This window comes from Seriola dumerili, unplaced genomic scaffold, assembly GCF_002260705.1.
Source record: "Seriola dumerili isolate Sdu_G_001 unplaced genomic scaffold, Sdu_1.0 BDQW01000260.1, whole genome shotgun sequence".
Classification (NCBI taxonomy): domain Eukaryota; kingdom Metazoa; phylum Chordata; class Actinopteri; order Carangiformes; family Carangidae; genus Seriola; species Seriola dumerili.
Genome location: NW_019174515.1, coordinates 17,570 through 37,083, shown reverse-complemented (window position 1 = coordinate 37,083; position 19,514 = coordinate 17,570). Strand labels below are relative to the sequence as shown.

Sequence of the window (19,514 nt, the reverse complement as noted above, 5' to 3'; positions counted from 1 at the left end):
TGGGAACCACAAGACTGAACTATCTAACTATATATGACGTAGTTAAAATGTAAAAGATATAGAATTAATATATAAATCACAATGAGTACTTTTACTATTGACACTTGAAGTACATTTAGCTGATAACACTTGTGTACTTAGGTTGGATTAAGACTTTTAATTTGGAGTATTTTTACATTATGATACTGGTACTTTTAGTTAAGTAGAGAATGTAAAGACAGTTCTGTTTAACCCTGTAAGGCCGACTGTTGCAATATTACAACGTCACATTTAACCATCCTAAAAAAAAGATCTCCGAATATTTTCTTTTCACAAGACCGCATTTTCATAGTCAATGGGTCCTATTGTTTATCCTAACAATGCTATTGGATAGCGTTGAATAGGTGTTTATAGGTCCGGTCATCTGACCATGAACTCACACTACCTGCGAACTTTTCTCCAAGCTCATCTCCTTTGTCAAGATTCAAATAGGTAAATTACATGAAATATTTTTATTTGTTTTTATTACAATGTGTAGAACATGTAGATGTTAAGTTATTGTGGAAAACATTCATCAAATTTGATTTTGAGTTTGTTGTGTCTATGTTGCAATTTTACAACACTCGGTCTATCTATCTATTCTTCCAGGTTATCTACTACAAATAATACTCATATGTATCTTGTATATGTATCTCATTATCTTTTTTATTTTTTCCATTTCAGAATGCCACCAGCATGGAGAGATCATCAATACATTGTGACTCTACAGTTTTGTTAATAGAACAAGTAGATTTGTAATGTAAATTTTATCCTACGTTTTTTTATTAATAAATGACTATTCATAAAGATATGACTGTTGTGTCATTATTATTCACAATGTATACTATTCTGGGGCTAAATAGGCAGTCAACCCTGCAAATGAAGCCTGAGTTGTTCCGTATATATGTTCAGACAATGTGAGTACAAATACAGAAATTCTACTCCCACTGACTCCCAACGTTGCAATATTACAACGTTTTCCTAAAAACTCACAAAAACATAAAAAAAATTCTAAAACAATTTAACTTTTAATTTCTGCATCAGAGGCCTCCTACAAGAACATCTGGAAAGTGAAAACATTTTTTGCTCATATTTTTTCTATGCCACCTGAGAAGTATAAACATGTTAATTGGTGTTTCAGTTTATTTATCTACCCATTGATCTTGACATGCTATTTCCTGCTTCAATTACCATAAATAGTAGAGCAGAGGGCAGAACAACACTGATCGTAACAGACGGTCTTGAGGTGAATGTTGCCTGGCAGCATTCCTGTTTCTCCAGGAGCCTGGTTGAATTTGATTGCGACTGACAAACGTCTGGCCTCTGGTCGTATACTGCTTCAGACCCATTTCCTGTCGTCAGCCTCAGATTTCAGTTCACTCAGCCTTTCTGCTCCTGCTGTACCTGATCCATCACATTTAACATCAGCTTTGGTTTCATTCTCACCAGATTCACACAGTGGTGGGAAAAATTTTCATTAAGCATATGTCGTGATGTCAAAGTGTAAAAATACTCCATTACAAGTAAAAATCCAACATTCAAAGTTTCACTTATAGCACAGAAGTATTATCAATAAAATGCGAGGTCTGAGAGGTCTTTGAATATGACGACTGACATTGGCCAAAATCTGGTGCTTTTTCAGGTTTTACATGACGGCTGCTGTAATAATTGCTCCTTTTCATACATGTGGAAGCATCTCTTCATTAGTTTCAGTCAGCTGCCTCTAAAACTCGTGTGGCGTGCTCACACATTTATCTTTTTACTCCACTGCATTTCAGTGTTAACGCAATTAAACATTTAAGGGTCACGTTTTTTCAAGTCTTAAATGCCCACATGTCCACTAACAGTTATCTGTTGCTGAAATAATTCCTGCTGTTGTCTAATTCTGAAATATACTGAAATCCTGAAGTTTAGAAACCTTTTTTAAACTGAACGTGGAATGGAGGTTTTGTTAGGAATAGTGAGGCAGATAGCTGGAGTAATCTTTCAAATGCAGATACAAGCACCAAAACTGGTTTGTTTTTCACTCTGGGGCCATTAATTAAAAAACTCCCATTAGTCACTTGAACTACTAACAAGTCACACTATTCATCATGAAGTCATAAAGCAAACAGACAGCACTGATCTGGTTTTAAAGGTGATGTGGTGTAGCTGAACTCCATCCATCTACACTGACAGCTGGATGGGGAAATTCAGGAGAGCTGCCTGCCAGGAATGAACTGGTTAAGCTGCATCTGAACACCAGTTAACAAATGAACGCTGCCACTGTCATTTCCATAAACAAGTACTTGTCTAGGAACAAGTAGAACTAGAAAAAAGTGTCGAAAGCATAAAGGTCAGACGTCATGGTTTACACACTCTAATCTCTCTGCTGTTCTTCAAAAGAACAGGCTGTCTCTCAGGCTCAGATTATTTCCAACTTTAACAAGTCCAAAAGCAGTGAATGTGTCCGGCTGAATCACAGGGTCATTTGTACAAAATGACTCAACATTCATTACTTATGAAACGTATTTACCTCGATGGAAGTTTTCATGTTTTTTTGTTTTGCAGTGTTGAATCAAAGTAGATTTAATGTGGATTTTTTTCAGTGTTTGGACTTAAACTTTAGCTTAAGTTTATATACTTTTCTTAAACTGACAGGTAACTACAACTGTCAAATAAAATGGAGTATTAGTATTATAAACTTAGTGAGACACATAGCTAAAAGTGATGGATAATAAATAGTTAAAAAGGTTATAGCTGGGTGACAGCACTGACTGACACTGATGTTCTTGTCTTGATGGTAGACTCACCCTCCAGCTACAGGTGTGAACCACTCCAACGACACTCAGGTGATCTCCACTTAACTAATTATGTGACTTGTAAAACCAACTGGCTGCAGCAGAGACTATTTAGGTTTAAAGGGGATGAATGTTTATGTAAACATTTATTTTGTGTTTTGTATTTGTAATGAGTCTTCACTTTGACATTAAAGTTCTGTTGATCAGTCTCGAAATCCAACATTAAACCTGACAATAAAACATGAAAACTGCAGCAGGTGGCTCTGTGTGAGATACACTCATTATCGTTGTGATTTAATTTTTGGATACTGTAAATGGTATGTGTAATAATTTAATGAATTAAGAGTCTTTATTATTGGATGAGTTGTTTCCAGGAACTTACTGGATATAATTTTCTCATGTGAAGAAAAACTGGTTCCGCCAGTTAGTCTACAAACCTCAACAAGGAAGTCTGCCTCACTGAGAGTAAACTACAGGTAAGGATAGCAGGTATGCAGAAGTGCAAAGTCATGGTTACAAAATCAACACAGCACCAGGAAATTATGGCACTGCAACAATAAAAAAAAATCTGGTGAGAGCATTTATGATTAACAACAGTAACCACTCTATCTTGAAACAGGCTTTTTAGGGTGGTGATTGTCAGTGATCAGTGCTGTCGGCCTGGGTTCATGTTTGTCGGTTGCTGCAGTTGAGGGTCAATGTGCAAATTCTGTGTGAAGCTTGAAGTTTGCATGTTTTTCCACATATTGATGTTGTTTCCTGCAGCTGCTGAGATTTCCACACAGTTTAACACACTCAGCCATGATTGTCATATTAGGTGGTTTTCTTCTTCATCTGGGGGGTGGGTGGGGGTGGGGGGGGGCTTCAGTGTTAGTGAGGGGCTCGACATATGATGACTATCAATGACCAAAAAATGTGACTTCAGTTCATTACAACTCAGCTGAAACGTTTCATCAAGTCGCCTCAGAACCAGAGAGGGAAAGCTGTGACTGGATCTTCTCAGAGAAATGTTCCAGTTTAGTTACAGAAATCACTGACAGTGAAAAACTAAATGATTTTCTGCTTTTTTTTCCACTTATCAACTATTTTTTCTCTCCATATTATCAGTCAGGGCTCTTTAATAAAAGCCTTGTTTAATTTACATGAAGACTTTCACATTTCATGTAACATTATCCAAAAGACTAATAATTCAGTCTAATAGATACTAATAAAGAGATAATATTTCATGACTGTAACATGGTCTTGCGTTCACCTGAACATGTACTAATGAAACAGAAATGCTTTAATTTTCTTCTTTTACTCATATTCAGCCATGGAACATAAGGAGGAGGCTCTGAGGGGTTAAACCCAATAAGAGCAGGTACATTTAGTAGGGAAAAGTGTTAAGAGTTGTATAGTGTAATAAGCTGAGACATCTAATCCAGTTAAAACTTGTTTATATTTTCCCACCAAACTGTTGTTGAATCACCTCATTAGGACGAAAAACAGCCACCAAGACTAAAACAAAATGGAGAAAAGAATGAGTTTCTATGACACTCATCTGTGAAGCTGAACAGTGCGCCAAGTTTCACCAGGCCTGGCAGGCAAATAAACCAGTTTATTGAGAGGTAAACATCTCAGGGCAATCAAAGACTTTTCCTAAGCTTAACACAAACCTAGCTGGTGCATGAAGAAGGGGATTTAAATGCTCAAAAACTCAGTCAAGTTTTTAATAACTGACTGTTCATAGCTGCTGTGTCTCCTCTAATCATGTCTGTAGGTTCTGACATCTGAGCTCCATGAGGTTCAGCAATAGTTTTCTGTACAAACAAAGTATTTGAAAGCAGCACAAGATATTAACAAGTCAAGAGTGATTAAGAACCACAGAGGCACTGTTAGATTTTATCAACACTTTCTTTTGAAATCCAGCACATGCACAATACAAAAACAACTCATCAATAATAAATACACAAGTAAGAATTCTGCCTCAACAAAAACGCCTTCACTGTGAGGCCTCATTTACAAAAGTTAATTTTAGTTGATCATAGTCTGAAGATCTACTCCCACGACAAACTTAGCTTTGAGGAAAAGTATTTAGGAAGTTAAAGGCATAACTGAATCTTTATAGAGCCATGTTGGCGTCTCAGGTTGACAGCAGTCCAGTGAGTTGTTGACAGGTAACTTAAGTTACACAGAACTCACTGACTGTAAAAACAAAGAGCAGCTTCAGTTCAGTGACAGTTTTAAAACCTGTTCGCAAGCTGTAAGTGAATATGACACCGGGACTTTTCAGAGTTTCATCGCAAACCTGTCTGATAACTTGCTGTGCAGAGCGATTTATCAGATTCACTAAATTCTCTTTAAACTGCATAAACATGTAATAAATAGATCATTTCAACTTCTAATTCTGTTCAAGAAAACTGGTGAATGGAGCAAATTCCATTAAAACACTCAAACATGCCATTTAGAACAAATCTATTGGTTGAGCGGATCTTGCATGAGGCCCATTAGGATCTCACTCCAAGACAATAAGTGTTCAGCTGTTGAGTTTTTCACTTTGTGAGCAAACTGCAGTGATCCAACACAATCTCCAGATATGAAGTGACTCTACAGTGAGATTTATGATGAAGCATATTTTCACATCAAAGTCAGTTTCTTGATGGTGCGATTTATTCTTAACAACCTGGGTTTTTTTTAAATTTCCACAGCTTTAACCATAATTGACTTACAATACCAGTTAATCTGAGCATGCAGTAACACTGGTAGTCACACATTTATACATGAGTCTAATAGTAAAACCAACACAGGCTATCAGACAGGTTTTTAACTCCCTGGGTTACTAGACCGCTGAGTGAAAACAGATTAAAGCGCTTCAAATGTCAGTCATAATCATCCATTACACTGTGAGCTCTGTCCTCAGTACAGCAGGTCAAAGTTACACATGATGTAGCTCTGAGGTTAACAGTAACAATTTGGGTGTGGTCACCTTTGTTTTCATCTGTCTGCCAAAGGCTATATAAATCTACATAAACTTAAATGACACATTTCTAAATGTTTCATCTTAATCTAGATCTGCAACAAAATACAGATGATTCCATCAGGTAGCTTCAGCAGTTCATGAGAAAAAAGAAAAAATAATGTCGGCACATTCACCATGGAGGTGAAAATATAACCTCCTTGCAGAGGTAAGAGATGATTTAATATTGTTAAGATGGTTTGTTTCTGACTGTTTCCAGTGATGGTGCTGGTGTGAATATTATCCTTATCAACTAGACTGATAGCCAAAATTATGAAATTAGACTCAGGCTGTAAAAATAAGACAGTACTTGATCCAGAGTTTGTTTTTAAATGAGGCCCCACTGACCAGAAGAAGAAAGAAATGAGCAAACAGAAAACAGGAATAGTCACATTTTTCTACACATTCAAGAGGATCAAAGTTAACAGTTATATAAAAGGTGAAAGGTGTGGGCTGGGCCCAGTATGGACAGGGGGTAGACAAACTGTTCTTTGTGCTGAGGTGGGAGGGGGACAGTTTGTCCTTGAATGAGGATTTAGTAAGGTCGGCCTCGTCGCTCCTGTCTGCGATCACCCCTGGAAATAACAAACACACTTACTTCATCAGCACTGAACTGAACGCTCACGACAAACATAGAAACCACTTGCACTGAATAATAGCCAAGGGGAGAGAGAGAGAGAGAGAGAGAGAGAGAGAGAGAGAGAGAGAGAGAGAGAGAACATTATGTTCCTTCTCATAGGAGTCACATCAACCAAATCTTCAGTTATGTGACGCATCAAAATGCAGAAATACTTGTCTTAAGTGTCTTATATGCTTTTAGTCACTTTGACATCAAAGTCGATAGAGTTTAGTCATGAAGTCAGAGTTTTATGCATCTGTCCAAATGACTGCTCTCAGAGCTGTAAAGGTCTGAATGTTCTATGCTTGATGTATAAAAACGTTTTTTATCCACAATTGGTTTCAAAGCTCGACACCAAGATGGTTTCTCACCAGAGTGCTGTTTGTTTGAGTGAATCTGACCTTGCGTCCATCTTGCCAGGGCCATATCCTCCCCGGTCGCCTCCTCTGCCTCCTCTGAAGCCCCCGCGGTCACCGCCTCGTCCCCTAAAGCCGCCTCGATCAAACCCCCCTCTGCGCTCTCCTCCATAACCTCCTGAAATCACAACAAGCAATCTGGTGACAATTTGTAAACTGCTGAGTAAGTCTCTACTATGATTGACTCTGAGGGATTCAGTACCAGGAGGGATCAGTCTACAAGTCTTCCTCAAGTTTCTTCCATTTTTTTTTTCCTTTTTTATTCAGGGGGAGTTTTTCCTTACCCTAATCTAGGGTCTGAACAGAGGCTGCCATATGCTGAACAGACTGTAAAGCCCCTTGAGGCAAATGTGTGAGATAGGGTTATGTAAATAAAGTTGACTTGACCCTACAGACAAAGAGCTGCATTGTCACACTGTGGCATTAACTGGTACCTTGTTCAATAGCACAGTGGTTATGGATAAAAAATAAAATATAACAATATTGATAAAATATATTTCTATTGTATTATTACTGGTCATGTGTTTTAATCAGCAGAGAGTTACAAAACCACCACATATTGTCATAATGTAAAAACTAGTCTAACCTCTTTCCATGGGGGGCATCCCACTAGCATCCTCTGGTTTAGGAGCCTTGCACTGGTTACACTCATTACGCCACGAGAAGTTCAGGTTGCCACAGTTGCTGAAAATGAAAAATGAAATGACATTACATTTTCCTGGAGGGTTAAAATCATACAGATCAGATAAAAGCCAGTTTAAAGAGGTGTGTATTTAGCTGCCATTTAAAATGAATGAAAGAAGCAGCTGTGCTGATAGTGAATGGTGATGTATTCCACAGTTTAGGTTCCAGAATAGTAAATGTATGTTCAGATTATAAGATTAGATTTGGAAAATGTGAGAAGAGTTTTTTCTGATGATCTATGTGTACGCTATGTTACTTCTGGGTTCAGCAGGTCAGAGACGTGGAGTTGAACTTTTTTATTATTGACAGAATTCTGAAGTGTAGTCTGGAGGCAATGGGAAGCCAGTGAAGATGAAGTAATGTGTTCTCATCCCGTAGGTCCAGTCTAGCAGCTTCTTTATGGAATAACTGCAAACAATTTAATGACTGATAAAAATACAACTAACCTGTACTTACTTACTTTAAAGGTCAGATTTGAAAGACAGAGTGCTCTCAAATTTCTAACAGATGGCTTCAAGTCTGTGAGCGTGAGGTCAGGGAAATGATTAATTCAACTGTCAGGCTGAGTGGGGCAAATAAAATTATCTGAGTCCTCATTATCTGAATGTCTTATCCTCATTAAGCCGAAGAGAGTTGCAATACATCCAACACTTTATATCTTCAAAAATATCAATCTGTGTGAAATTAAACATTATGTTGTGTCTGCAAATAGAAAAAATGATGGGGTCCAGAATCGACCCTTGAGGTATACCACAGGCATGTTTAGAAGATGAGGAAGTGAAGCCAACAAGTTCAACCAAAGGTTGTCAGAGAGACAGAATCCTGAACGAAACCATGAAGTAAACCACCACCCACTGCCTCTGACTCACGGGTTTGAACACTTCCAGTCTCCAGCTCTCTGCTGCCCTCCTCCTCCACCTCCTCCACCACCACCGTTGCCTCCTGGGAAACCTCCACCTCGACCCCCTCCAAATCCTCCATGGCCCATCGGCCCTTCACCAAGAAAAAAACAAAACAAAAAACAACCCAGTTAGATCTCCTGTTGTAACACATAACACATCAACAATTCCATGACAACCGGGCAAATTTCGTCTGCTCAGGAAGATTGTGTGATATGATGAAAAGCTACTGAGCAGCTACAAAATAGACCTTGTATTCCTAAAGTCAAGGATGCACTTTCAATCTCAATTTGTCTCAAATAAGACAGGACTTCTAAATTACATCTCATACGCCATTACAGAGTTCCAACCTTCAAAAAATAAGTTTAAAAAATGGGCTCACCTCGTCCGCGACCTCCCCTCATTCCACCTCGGCCTCCAAAGTCAGCTCTGCGGGTGGCAAAGGACACCTTGATGGGATTTCCATTGAAGTCCTTACCTGGTGAGGAAAGATATCAAAATGTCACAAGCAGCTGAGCTGAGGTAAATAAAAATGTGCTTTACATTACAAAATGGATGAAGCTGAGAAATGAGAAATAGCACAGAATTCAACACAATACAAGACAAACTTAAATGTAACTGTAAAACTGCTTGAATTCAGTTACAACAGATTCCAAAAGTATTCAGTTTCTAAGGAGGAGAAAGAAATCAAAACAACCAGAACAAAACAGTTCAAACTACTCCTGCAGCGTGATTCACTTCACTGCTGTCCATCACTGTGCTCAGGATGTTCCACACACTTATAGTTTAACCAAACCTTTGCTGAATACTCTGCTTCCATCTCATTCCTAAACTGCAACCTTGTTGAAAATATAATGTTACCTGCCTGACGTTTTGAAGAGGTCATGGAGCAAACACTGAATTTGGGTAAGCCCTGACAGACAGATAAACAACGTACCATCAAACCAGTCGATGGCAGCCTTAGCTGAAGGGGGGTCATCAAAGGAAACTGTGGCCTCCCCTTTCAGCTTTCCTGTCTCTCTGTCTGTGTACAGATTGATCATGGGCAGGCCTGTTTTCTTGTTGACCTAAGAGGATGGACAGAAGGAAAAAATAGGGACAATAGACACACAAAAATGAGTGACAATCTCTGGGGACCAAGGAAAAACAAATAAGTACAAATTCCACTTATTTATCAGTTTCCATTTCAGCCATTGTTAAATCTGTACCCAGTATTTATACCCCACGTCCCTAGATGTAGTGTCTCAATCTTAATTTGAAGACCTGAAATACATTGTGCTGCAACAGATATTTATTGTAAATATGTTGGGTTTTTTGAGTTTGAGCCTGAACAGTGTTCAAGTTCAACATTACACAAATGAATAAACAAATAACAAACATGTAGCACTTGCCTTAATGATCCCAATCTGCTTAAAAAAGTCAGCCACTGATTCAACGGTGTAGTCGTCTCCCAGGCCTTGTACAAAGATGGTGTTATTATCAGAGTTATCCTGGTCTTGCACTGTTGGAAGAAATATGAAGAGATATCAGAGAACAACAAAAGGACAACACAACACTGGACATCACACCCCCTTTAAATGATCACATATCACTCTGTGTAGGTCAGTTTCTGATCTACAACAACTACAATCCAAATCGATTCTCATTATTAATTTGGTATTAAAGTTGCACTGATTGATTTTGGCCACTCTGAGTCAGCAGAGCAAGCTGAAACCACACCTGACATATTATCACCTTAAATATGTGTTGTGATGAAAGTCATCTATCTACACATCAAGCAGACAGAGCAACACACCTCACATTAATGTTGCAAAACAAGATGATTTAGCTGCTGTTTAGCCTTAGCAGTAGTGGAGTTAAAAGTAGTCCTGAGGGCGTCATTATAATCAAACAGGTTCATTATCTAGGGGAAGCGGTCAGAAAATTTCATAGCAATCTGCCCATTGGATATTGATGTTTTATTTGAATAATAGGAAACTGATTGACCTGATTGATTTGTTGATTGAGATGCTTCAGGTTAATGAATGTTCATAAATATGTAACTAAAATGTGATGTCAATTAGGTTATTTTCTGATCAAAATACTCTGTCGTAAACTGAATGGTCGAAGTAGCAATCTCTTTTGGACAATTATTATTCATGCGAGGGGGCCAAGACAACCATCTCTCTTGGACAAGAAATATCCATTACAAACTTCAAGTAAATATGCCCAGTAGTTGTCAAGACCTCATAGAATAGACACCTGACACCAGAACAAAAATTAAACAATGCAAGACTTACTGAAGCTGGGTCCTCCGTGTCCATGTCCTGGGTCTCTTGGTCCTTGAGAAGACAAGACGCAGATATCAGTTGTGGAAAAGAAATTTGTTGAATCACACATAAAAACAAAACAGTAAATTCCTTTCATCCACACTTTGTTCCCACCAAAACAGTACCAACATTAAGCTCGTAGCCACTGAGCGTGTGGAGATATTGTCTAAAGGTGCTTACAGTACCAGGAGAGCCTGAATACTTGTCACAAAAAAGCACATTTTACCATCCTGTCTTTCCATCGTGTCATTATATCATCGAATCTTTCATAATTACCACAATTCACAGCAGCTGTATGCAGGGGACTGTAAGTAGCCGATGTCATCCCACGAACAAGTGTACGGAACAAGATCGTCCACATTATTGAGATACTGTCCTCGAGTAGATTTTGTGCTTCAGAATAACCACCATTTCACAGCAAACCATTTCAATGTTTTGGTAGGTTTTTTTTTTTTTGCTTAAACAAATAAGTCTGACACCTCATGAAAAGTCACTCAGGTTGGGTTTTGGTATATAAAACACTCCACAAGTCAGGTCAATGCATTGTTGTGATGTATTTCATGGTACACTATAATCATTTCCTTTCACACAAACTTTACCAACTGTTGGAACCAAGTCCAACACATTGAAACAGAAATCCCTTTTTTTTAATTTTTTGGTTTTCCCACAGCTTAAGAAAGGACTCTTGGAAATTGTCCCAACATACATCTTGGGAATAGGAACACCACGTTTGCCATTCTGAGAACTTTTTGTGATTTTGTACAGTTACGCATACTTCACCCATTCATAAAACCAACTTCCAATGTTCAGGTTTTCAGTGGTAACACCTTGGAAAGTCAGGCATTAAGTCCCGTCACCTTTTTGAAGATGGACTGCATACTGCGTCACTGGCAGCTTGATTCAACACAACATTTGAACCACTTACAGCACACTCAGGTAGAGTGAAAAAGCGAGCGAAACCTTTTCCACAGAACTCATTTTTCTTCTTTACAGTGAAGAATGTCAATCAGGAAACTGACCACAGCATTTATCTCTGCACGACTGTGAGATGACTCATTGTTTAGACTTTTGACTTCTTCCATGAAGGCGTCATGTTACCATGACTAATGTGAACAGGTAACAGTGTCCACAGTAAAACTCTAGATTTCAGCTCAGTCGAATGCCCCCAGATTTTATGCATTTCATGTACAACAAACGAACCTGCCATTAAACAGAGAGAATTTGACCAGATGTGTTCTTAGTAATTTGCATGGACTTTTACAATGTCAATAAGGACAATTACCTTTTTTCTATCAACAGTCAGTTGAGTTTTTATTACGATACAAACATCAGCAAACTGTTACTATAAACTGTGTGTTTCCTCATTAGCAACGTTTCATTATTTAAGTGTTTTGTTGTAGCTTTTCACCATTAATATTTTTGTAATATTCATGTTACTGATTAAGGTAAGATCAGCTGAAGTATTAAGAATCTCTCTGGGCCTCCTAATGTCACTGACACCACTAGTTACATCAACTCTACTGGTTTTTAATTTTGATAAAAAAAAATACATATACAAATAAAAGACACTAAAAAGTATCTCTGTCCCCAACAAAGGTTTGAGATTATGCCTTCAGTTGCAAACATAAACCTTCCAACAGCAAACCTTTAACATATCATCATTCACAATAAATCAAATATGTGATTAACAACCTTTAGATGTGGTTTACCCATACAATAGACTGAGCCATGTGATGAAGCTTTCATAACAATTGGTCTATTGTTCCAAATGGACCAATGTGTTGTGCGAAACCACAAACCTTTTTCCTATTTACAGTACACTAAGCACCATATCAAGTTACTGATGCTTGATAATATTCCACAGGTGTGTGATAAAACCAGTTTTACCATCCAACACTCTTCTTTGAAAAGTAGAACCAAAACTTCCATCTACATGTTTTACAGCCACTCTGGTTCTGGGCATTGTTGTCAATTATACCTTAAGAATATAAATGTTATTTAATCAATTCATGTGACACACAGCTTGAACCATGTTTGCAAAATCTGAATGACAGGGCATTTTCCAAGGGTATAGTTGTATGGTCCAAACTGCTGACACTTTTCTTATCTCATTTCTTTTGTTGACTGACGCAGCACCCCATCAAAAGCGTCAGGTTTAATGACTCATAAAAGACCGCACGTAGCTCTGAACACCCATCCATTAAATTCAAACTTCTTCAAATTCCAAGACATGAGTACAGTCCTACAGTCACAGGGGTTACCATACTACTCCCTCTGCTGAGTAAGAGTACACTTGCAGTAACTCGGACTTTTAGCCATTCAGAAAACTTGTAACAACACACTGAGGGTTCTTACCTGTGAGGCCATGCCATGGAACAGATTGTAAATCACACTATAACCTATTTAGCATATTGAGAAATAAAAAATAAAAAAAAGCCTTGAGAATAAGTTCAGCCTCCCCTTTCACATTTGTGTTTTTCCAGCATTTGTGTTTTCGAGCATTTTCTCTGCATGTGTTTACACACTGTTGTCCTCCTACAATCACCAGTTAAATATGTGGAACAGTGAAGTGTAATTTTGTACGTGGGTTACTAAAAAAACACACACACACACACACACACACACACACACACACAAACACACACATTGACACACACAGCACACGACATCTACTTAAACCCACTTTATGCTTTAAGTGTGGTATATGATCCCCCTCCCTTTAACTTTGACTCTTCAAACTCAAATCTTTTTGCTGAAGTGTTATTTTTTTGTCACTTACCACCAAACTTATTGAATCCTCCACGTTCGCCCATTCTGATGAAGAGGAAGAGAGAAACGACACGCATTGAAGACTGGTGTTGACAGCGATTTCTCTCATTGGGTAGTGGGTAACCTTCACTCTCAGTCTCTTCATTAAACCCACCCCTCTTCATTATGAACTCCTACTTAATCTTGTTCAGAGTCTCTTGAATATACCTCGAGGACAAGAGGCCAGTTTTAAGACCTCGTCTTTATTTGTTCAAAAGCAACTGAAATTTTTTATTTAATTTTTACCCAAAATATATATCAAGTCTTTCCGTAACTTGTATGTTCCCATTTGATTTCATCATATAACTTGGTTTTGTGTCAATTAACCAACCCAAACATTAACACCTCTGGTCCCTGGATTGGTGTTGGGTATCTTTTAGGTCTCAGACAACCTTTACTATTTACCACAAATACAGTGAATCCCAAAGCAGGTGTTCTTTGAGGCTTTTACCATTATCACCCAAATTATTGGTATTTTAATTTTTCTTTCCTCCAACTACAAGAAGACTATTAACTGTCTCTAGACTTCCCCCATTTTGGAATTTCCCAAATGATGGCTTAAGAGCAGAAAGCCACTCTGAAGAGAAGATAAAAGCCTAGGAGAAGATTCAAAGATTGATTAAAGCAGAGTATGACACAGATATCTGTCAGGGCTTGGGAAGGAGGTGGTAACAGGTGAGAAAAGCAGGTGATGGCAATGTTTTGTGGCATGTGGGGGCAGAGTCAAGGCCATGGTTTACTATCACGGAAATGCATCTTGCAGACAAAAACACACTTGTGAAGAGGAAAAAAAAAACAAAAACAAACAAAAAAAAAAAAACATATTGGCTTTGACCAATAGAGGGTGTAAAGTCTTACTTTCCAAGCTACCTGGATTTTATTCACACAACATTCAATGCTTAGGGCAAAAATTTCAAATATCAAATATCTAGTTGTGCTGCAGTGTATGTCATGTTTCAGTGTCCGGCAAATTTGTCTTCCTGCTCAGTTTGTGCCTTTTATAAATTGCACATAGACTTCCTTATACCAGGATATCATGTCTGGTATAAAAACCACAGATGTGACAAGTCAAGCACCAGTAGCTTTTTTACTCACATTTACATGTCCCTTCATTCTCAAATCTTAAACCGAGATCACTCATCATGCCTCTGTTGAACAACACATGAGCATATCAGCTGATCGGTGCACAGTGCTACCTGCCTAATTAAAGGATACTGTGATGGGGACTGAGTTCAAATATTGTAATGGGGAAGGATATTTAAATATAGTCCACAATGGGTGAGAAAACATACAATGGAATGGCAAACTAACTTGTCTAGGAGTTCATCACCAACATTATGGGGTTACATAGAAGTACATGAAATATTGTGCATCCTCTATAAGAAAAACAAAATATCAACTTACCATACCAGTTTCTGCCTCATAGCTTCACTCATTCAATGATGATGTTCTTGTTGTAAAATCTGTCCTGAATAATGTAACCCCTATGAAGCCCTAAAGATCTATTTCTCAGTATCTTTGCATTTATTATCTTTGTCTGTCTTACGTTTGTACAGAAACAACTGGAACTGGAATTAGCTTGTGAATGCAACAGTGTGTGGCAGTCAACTTTCAAGCCACCACAGATCCATTTTCAGCCTGTGTTCGGTGCTAAATGTTTAGTTTGGCAGCACATCCTCTCAGCAATAAGTGCAGATTTAAAAAAATAAATTCACTTTAGTGTTCCAGTACTGTTGTTGTTTATAATCAGGCTTTTGTGCAATGCTGAGTTCGAGTGTGATCAAACCATCATTTCTATAACAATGATGGAGTGAAATTTTGTGGTCGAGCACGCGTCACACTGGCAGCAGAGAGTCTGCTGTACACAAGGTTTTTGTGATTAGATTAATGTAAAAGAAACACATTTTGTACCCCGTATTGTGATACAGAGTTGCAAAACATTTATGTGAGACACTGTTCTGTAGATATTTGCTTTAGCTAAAGTTTCTATTTTCGCTGTGCATGTTTAAAAATGAAACTTACAAAAGCATGTAAACATGTTTATGGTTGCATTTGGCTTTTCTCTCGTTCCACCCCACCTCTCTTACTGTTTTATGTAAAGAATCACTGAAACAAGGGCCTTTACTCAAATAACTGACAGTGAGGAAGGGGTAGAGTTTCATACCAAAACTGTAATTTCTAAGATTTCAAACAGAAACAGAGAAAGAAGCAAACTGAAATCTGTTACAGACGATCAGCCAGTCCAACTGTAAAAGGCCTTAATTGAACTGCTGTGAACAGTGATTTATCCTGGTTCATGTTGTAGCACTTTCATTCGTTCAAAGATCCGTTTTTAATGATTCTGAAAATGTTCATTGCATCTTCTTGCTTTTGGTGGTAATAATCATGATGCTGACTTTGCTGGTGTGGTTTCTGACCAACATTTAGCCACAAGGACCTTAACTCCAAACCCCCTGTCCATGTCAACTCTGAACTTTACAAGCTCAGCTCAGCATCTGAGACACAACCTTTATGTTGTGCTTGGACACAGGCAACAGTGTTCTGAACAAGTACAATGTCCTTTTGTGAGATCAGGGCATTTCCTGTTTTCTGATTCAACACATGAGAGTTGTAAACTTAAAGTAGGGTGGGCAATAATTCAAAGGATTGTAAATCGATTTTTAGTGGTATCATATCATGATGATATCATTATATTGTGTTATTGTTTTACAATAATCTGTGGTCTAAATGAATGAGTCCAGGAAAATTGTTATTCAATTTTTCAAAAATGAGTTTTTCATGATGTGATGCATAACAGCGGAGCACTGTTCATAGCATTATTATTTTTACACTGAATTCTGAACCACATTACTGATGTTAGTATCTGAAAAATAATATTATCAAAATTGTGATATTGAGTTCTACCACATCGCCCAGCCTCAGCAACCCAGCAATGATGGATTTGTGTCAGCACTCGGGGCTGGCAGAGAGATACCATACTACCTGACGTAAGCCTGGTTTAGAGTTTTAGAGTTATATTGATACCAACAATTATAAATAAAAATATCTGTGTCACCTTAGATCATGTTCTGGACACATGAACACTCTTTCTTAGCGCATGAACCCTCTGTTTCTTTGCTGCCTTTGTGTGCATGTGTGCAGCAATCACCATGTTAATTCAGGAAATTCACACACCTTTAATATTCATCATTAAAAAGTCTATTGTAGTTTAGCAAGCATGTGATTAACTAATCAAAAGAAATGCCAAATCACTACGTGGTGATAAAAGTGTATTCAGATTTAGCCTGTTCATAACACATTAACCTTGTAAATCATGACACATGGCTTCTCCCTCTGTCATAGAACAGTAGCATCTTTTTCATAACAAGTTTTGGGATCAGTTTAAGGCACAGGTGCACGCATGGAGAGCTGCGGACACGACGCATACTTGTCCTTATGATATTTCTCTCAGCTTGGACTCCACTTGGAAGAGCGGATGCACAGTTGGTGTCCTTACACTAACGTCCACACAGAGCCTCACATAACCCCTCTGATGACGAAATATACGTTACACAAACCATCGTACACTTGAGGATGCTGAAAGTATACCACTAGCTTATCACAGGACGGGACTGCGAAACACAGATAAACTTTTAATGTACGTATACATTCACCTAAAAAGGGTGCATGTACAGTATGGCATTCCACTCTGAAAATAAAGATTTGTGCAGTCAGCGCTGCAGACAGAAAACTTATAATGCTTTGCTACAATTTAGGAGTACTTGAGATAATTTTTCCTCAAATGCATGAGGGGGGGGGGTGCACACGCCTCTCAATTGCTTTAGCATGTAGCTACAAATGTGGAACAGTACCATCTCATTTTATCTCTCTACGCAGAGCCACATGTAACCAAAGGTGAGAAACATTTACATGCATCACTGTACTCAGATTCAGTGCGCTTTCACAAGTCCACCAGACCTACCAAAAAACAACTGATAACATGGACACTGCTTGATTTTTAAACACTTACCCCATGCCTCCTCTTCCTCTTGGTCCGCCTCGCCCACCTCGGTCAAAACCGCGATCATATCCGCCGCCACCACGACCTCCAAATCCACCCCCACGGCCCCTGCCACCGCGGCCATCCTGACCTCCATAACCTCCATCAGGACCACTGTATCCTCCACCTCCTCCTCCACTCATCGGTGGGCTGTCATCTCCATATCCTGAGAGAAAGTTGAGACAATCTGACCTCAACAGTTTTGTATTTGAGAGTGTGACAGACATTCTGAGGGTCACCACTATTTTTAAATTCAAATAGCTTTAGTGTTTTACTTTCTTCGGTTTATTTTTCTCCAAGTAACTCATAATTGTATAAACAACAACAATACTGCAATTTACAGCAAAATGTTTATCCAGAAACAACGTCCCAGCTATTTATAAGTCACAGTGTCTGAACAGTTTTCTTTGGAACTACTTTTTTAAATAAGTCCCTCTTAAAATCTGTTGTCGGAGAAGTCAGAGATTATCCTGAGCTATAACATTTAAATGTCTCATGTTCATCTTTGTTCCCTGAAGAGGTGATGATAACATCTTTACACTTAGATAACAGTTAATGTAAACTTTTTTCCTCACCTCCACCTTGACCATACTGGCTCTGCTGACTGTAGCTCTGTGGGGGAGGGGAGTTGTAGCTCGGGGGCTGGTTGTAGTGACCTCCTCCATGTTGGGATGGTTGTTGGTGGCTTCCGCTGCCACCATATCCACCAGTCTGACCTCCACTGCTCCCATAACCACCTCCGCTCTGTCCACCACTGGGTGGCTGGTTATATCCAGGGGCCTGTGAGTTGCCTTCATAGCTGGTGAAGGTGAGGAGAAGAAGACCATTAAAAAACCTACAAAAAACACATCCCCCCACTACATCTACAGGGCTAAATCTCAGTAAATTAAAAGTAGAAGCTGATGGTGTCTTACCCTGCAGAGGACGAAGGAGGCTGCTGCTGGCTGTAACCAGAGAAGGATGACTGCTGGTTGTAGCTCATGTTGGAGGGCTGGTTGCTGCTGCTGTATCCCGAAGAACCATAGGACTGACTGGAATGATTATAACCGCCCCCACCACTCTGGTTAGAGGGTGGAGAACCGTAACCACCTGGGAGTAAGCAGAAGACAGGGCATGTAATTAAGTTCAACTGCATGCGTGACTGAAAAACTGTGTGGTTTTGGACAGTTACTGATTCTGCCTCTACCTGACTGGGGTTGACCGTAGCTGCCATAACCTCCCTGGTTGTAGGAGCCAGGGCTGCTGTCAGAGCCCTGGTTGTAGCCCCCATAGCCCTGCTGGCTGTAACTCTGGCCAGAGGACTGACCATAGCCCTGGTTAGCTCCACCACCTCCACCACCTCCACCACCACCTCCACCATAGGACCCATAGCTGGAGACAAGGTTCACACACCAAATATATAACATGCCTTTTACAAAATTGTATCCACTGAGAATTAGCATCCGTCAGTGAGTTTCTAAGATAATAAGAATGAGGTAAATTCATTTTCATTGTTAATTATTTATATTTCTTACGACCACAAAATTATAATGTTATAACATTCACATATGAATGTTGGTATGATATATATTACAATTCTTCATAGTTGTAAGAGAGTGAAGGAAGCTCTTAACATATTGTAAAGAGAGTATGATAAACTCTCTCTGCACAAAAAGCTGAGAAACTCTGGGTTATGATTGTTAAATTACTTACCCCTGGGCAGACGTTTGGGAATAATCTATGGAATAAACAAAACAGGGTGGCAATATTATGAATTATAATACAGTATGCTTTTTAAAAGTATTCATCAAATACGGCTGATTCAAATGTTGCTATGCTTCATTTGCATGGTAATCATCAAAAAAGTTGAAATAATTTAATGATCTTTTTTAATTCCAGGCAAGACAGCTGAAGCTCTTTTCTACAGTTACAGGCGCCTATGGGAATCAGTTAACTTGAGTTGTGTCA

At 38.8% G+C, this 19,514-nt stretch overlaps 1 protein-coding gene across 1 annotated transcript; it reads right to left on the bottom strand.

Moving 5' to 3' along the window:
• Positions 1-4,701: 4,701 nt before the first annotated feature.
• On the bottom strand, positions 4,702-18,973 carry fus (FUS RNA binding protein). Its single transcript, XM_022756856.1, has 13 exons — positions 18,754-18,973; positions 18,482-18,656; positions 18,143-18,366; positions 17,538-17,733; positions 13,500-13,534; positions 10,691-10,732; positions 9,803-9,912; positions 9,349-9,478; positions 8,794-8,889; positions 8,382-8,505; positions 7,415-7,512; positions 6,814-6,946; positions 4,702-6,368 (listed from the first exon to the last, which is right to left on the bottom strand). Exons 1-13 carry the CDS (start codon positions 18,971-18,973, stop codon positions 6,329-6,331), a joined length of 1,623 nt encoding a protein of 540 aa, XP_022612577.1. The 3' UTR covers positions 4,702-6,328.
• Between the last annotated feature and the right edge of the window lie 541 nt (positions 18,974-19,514).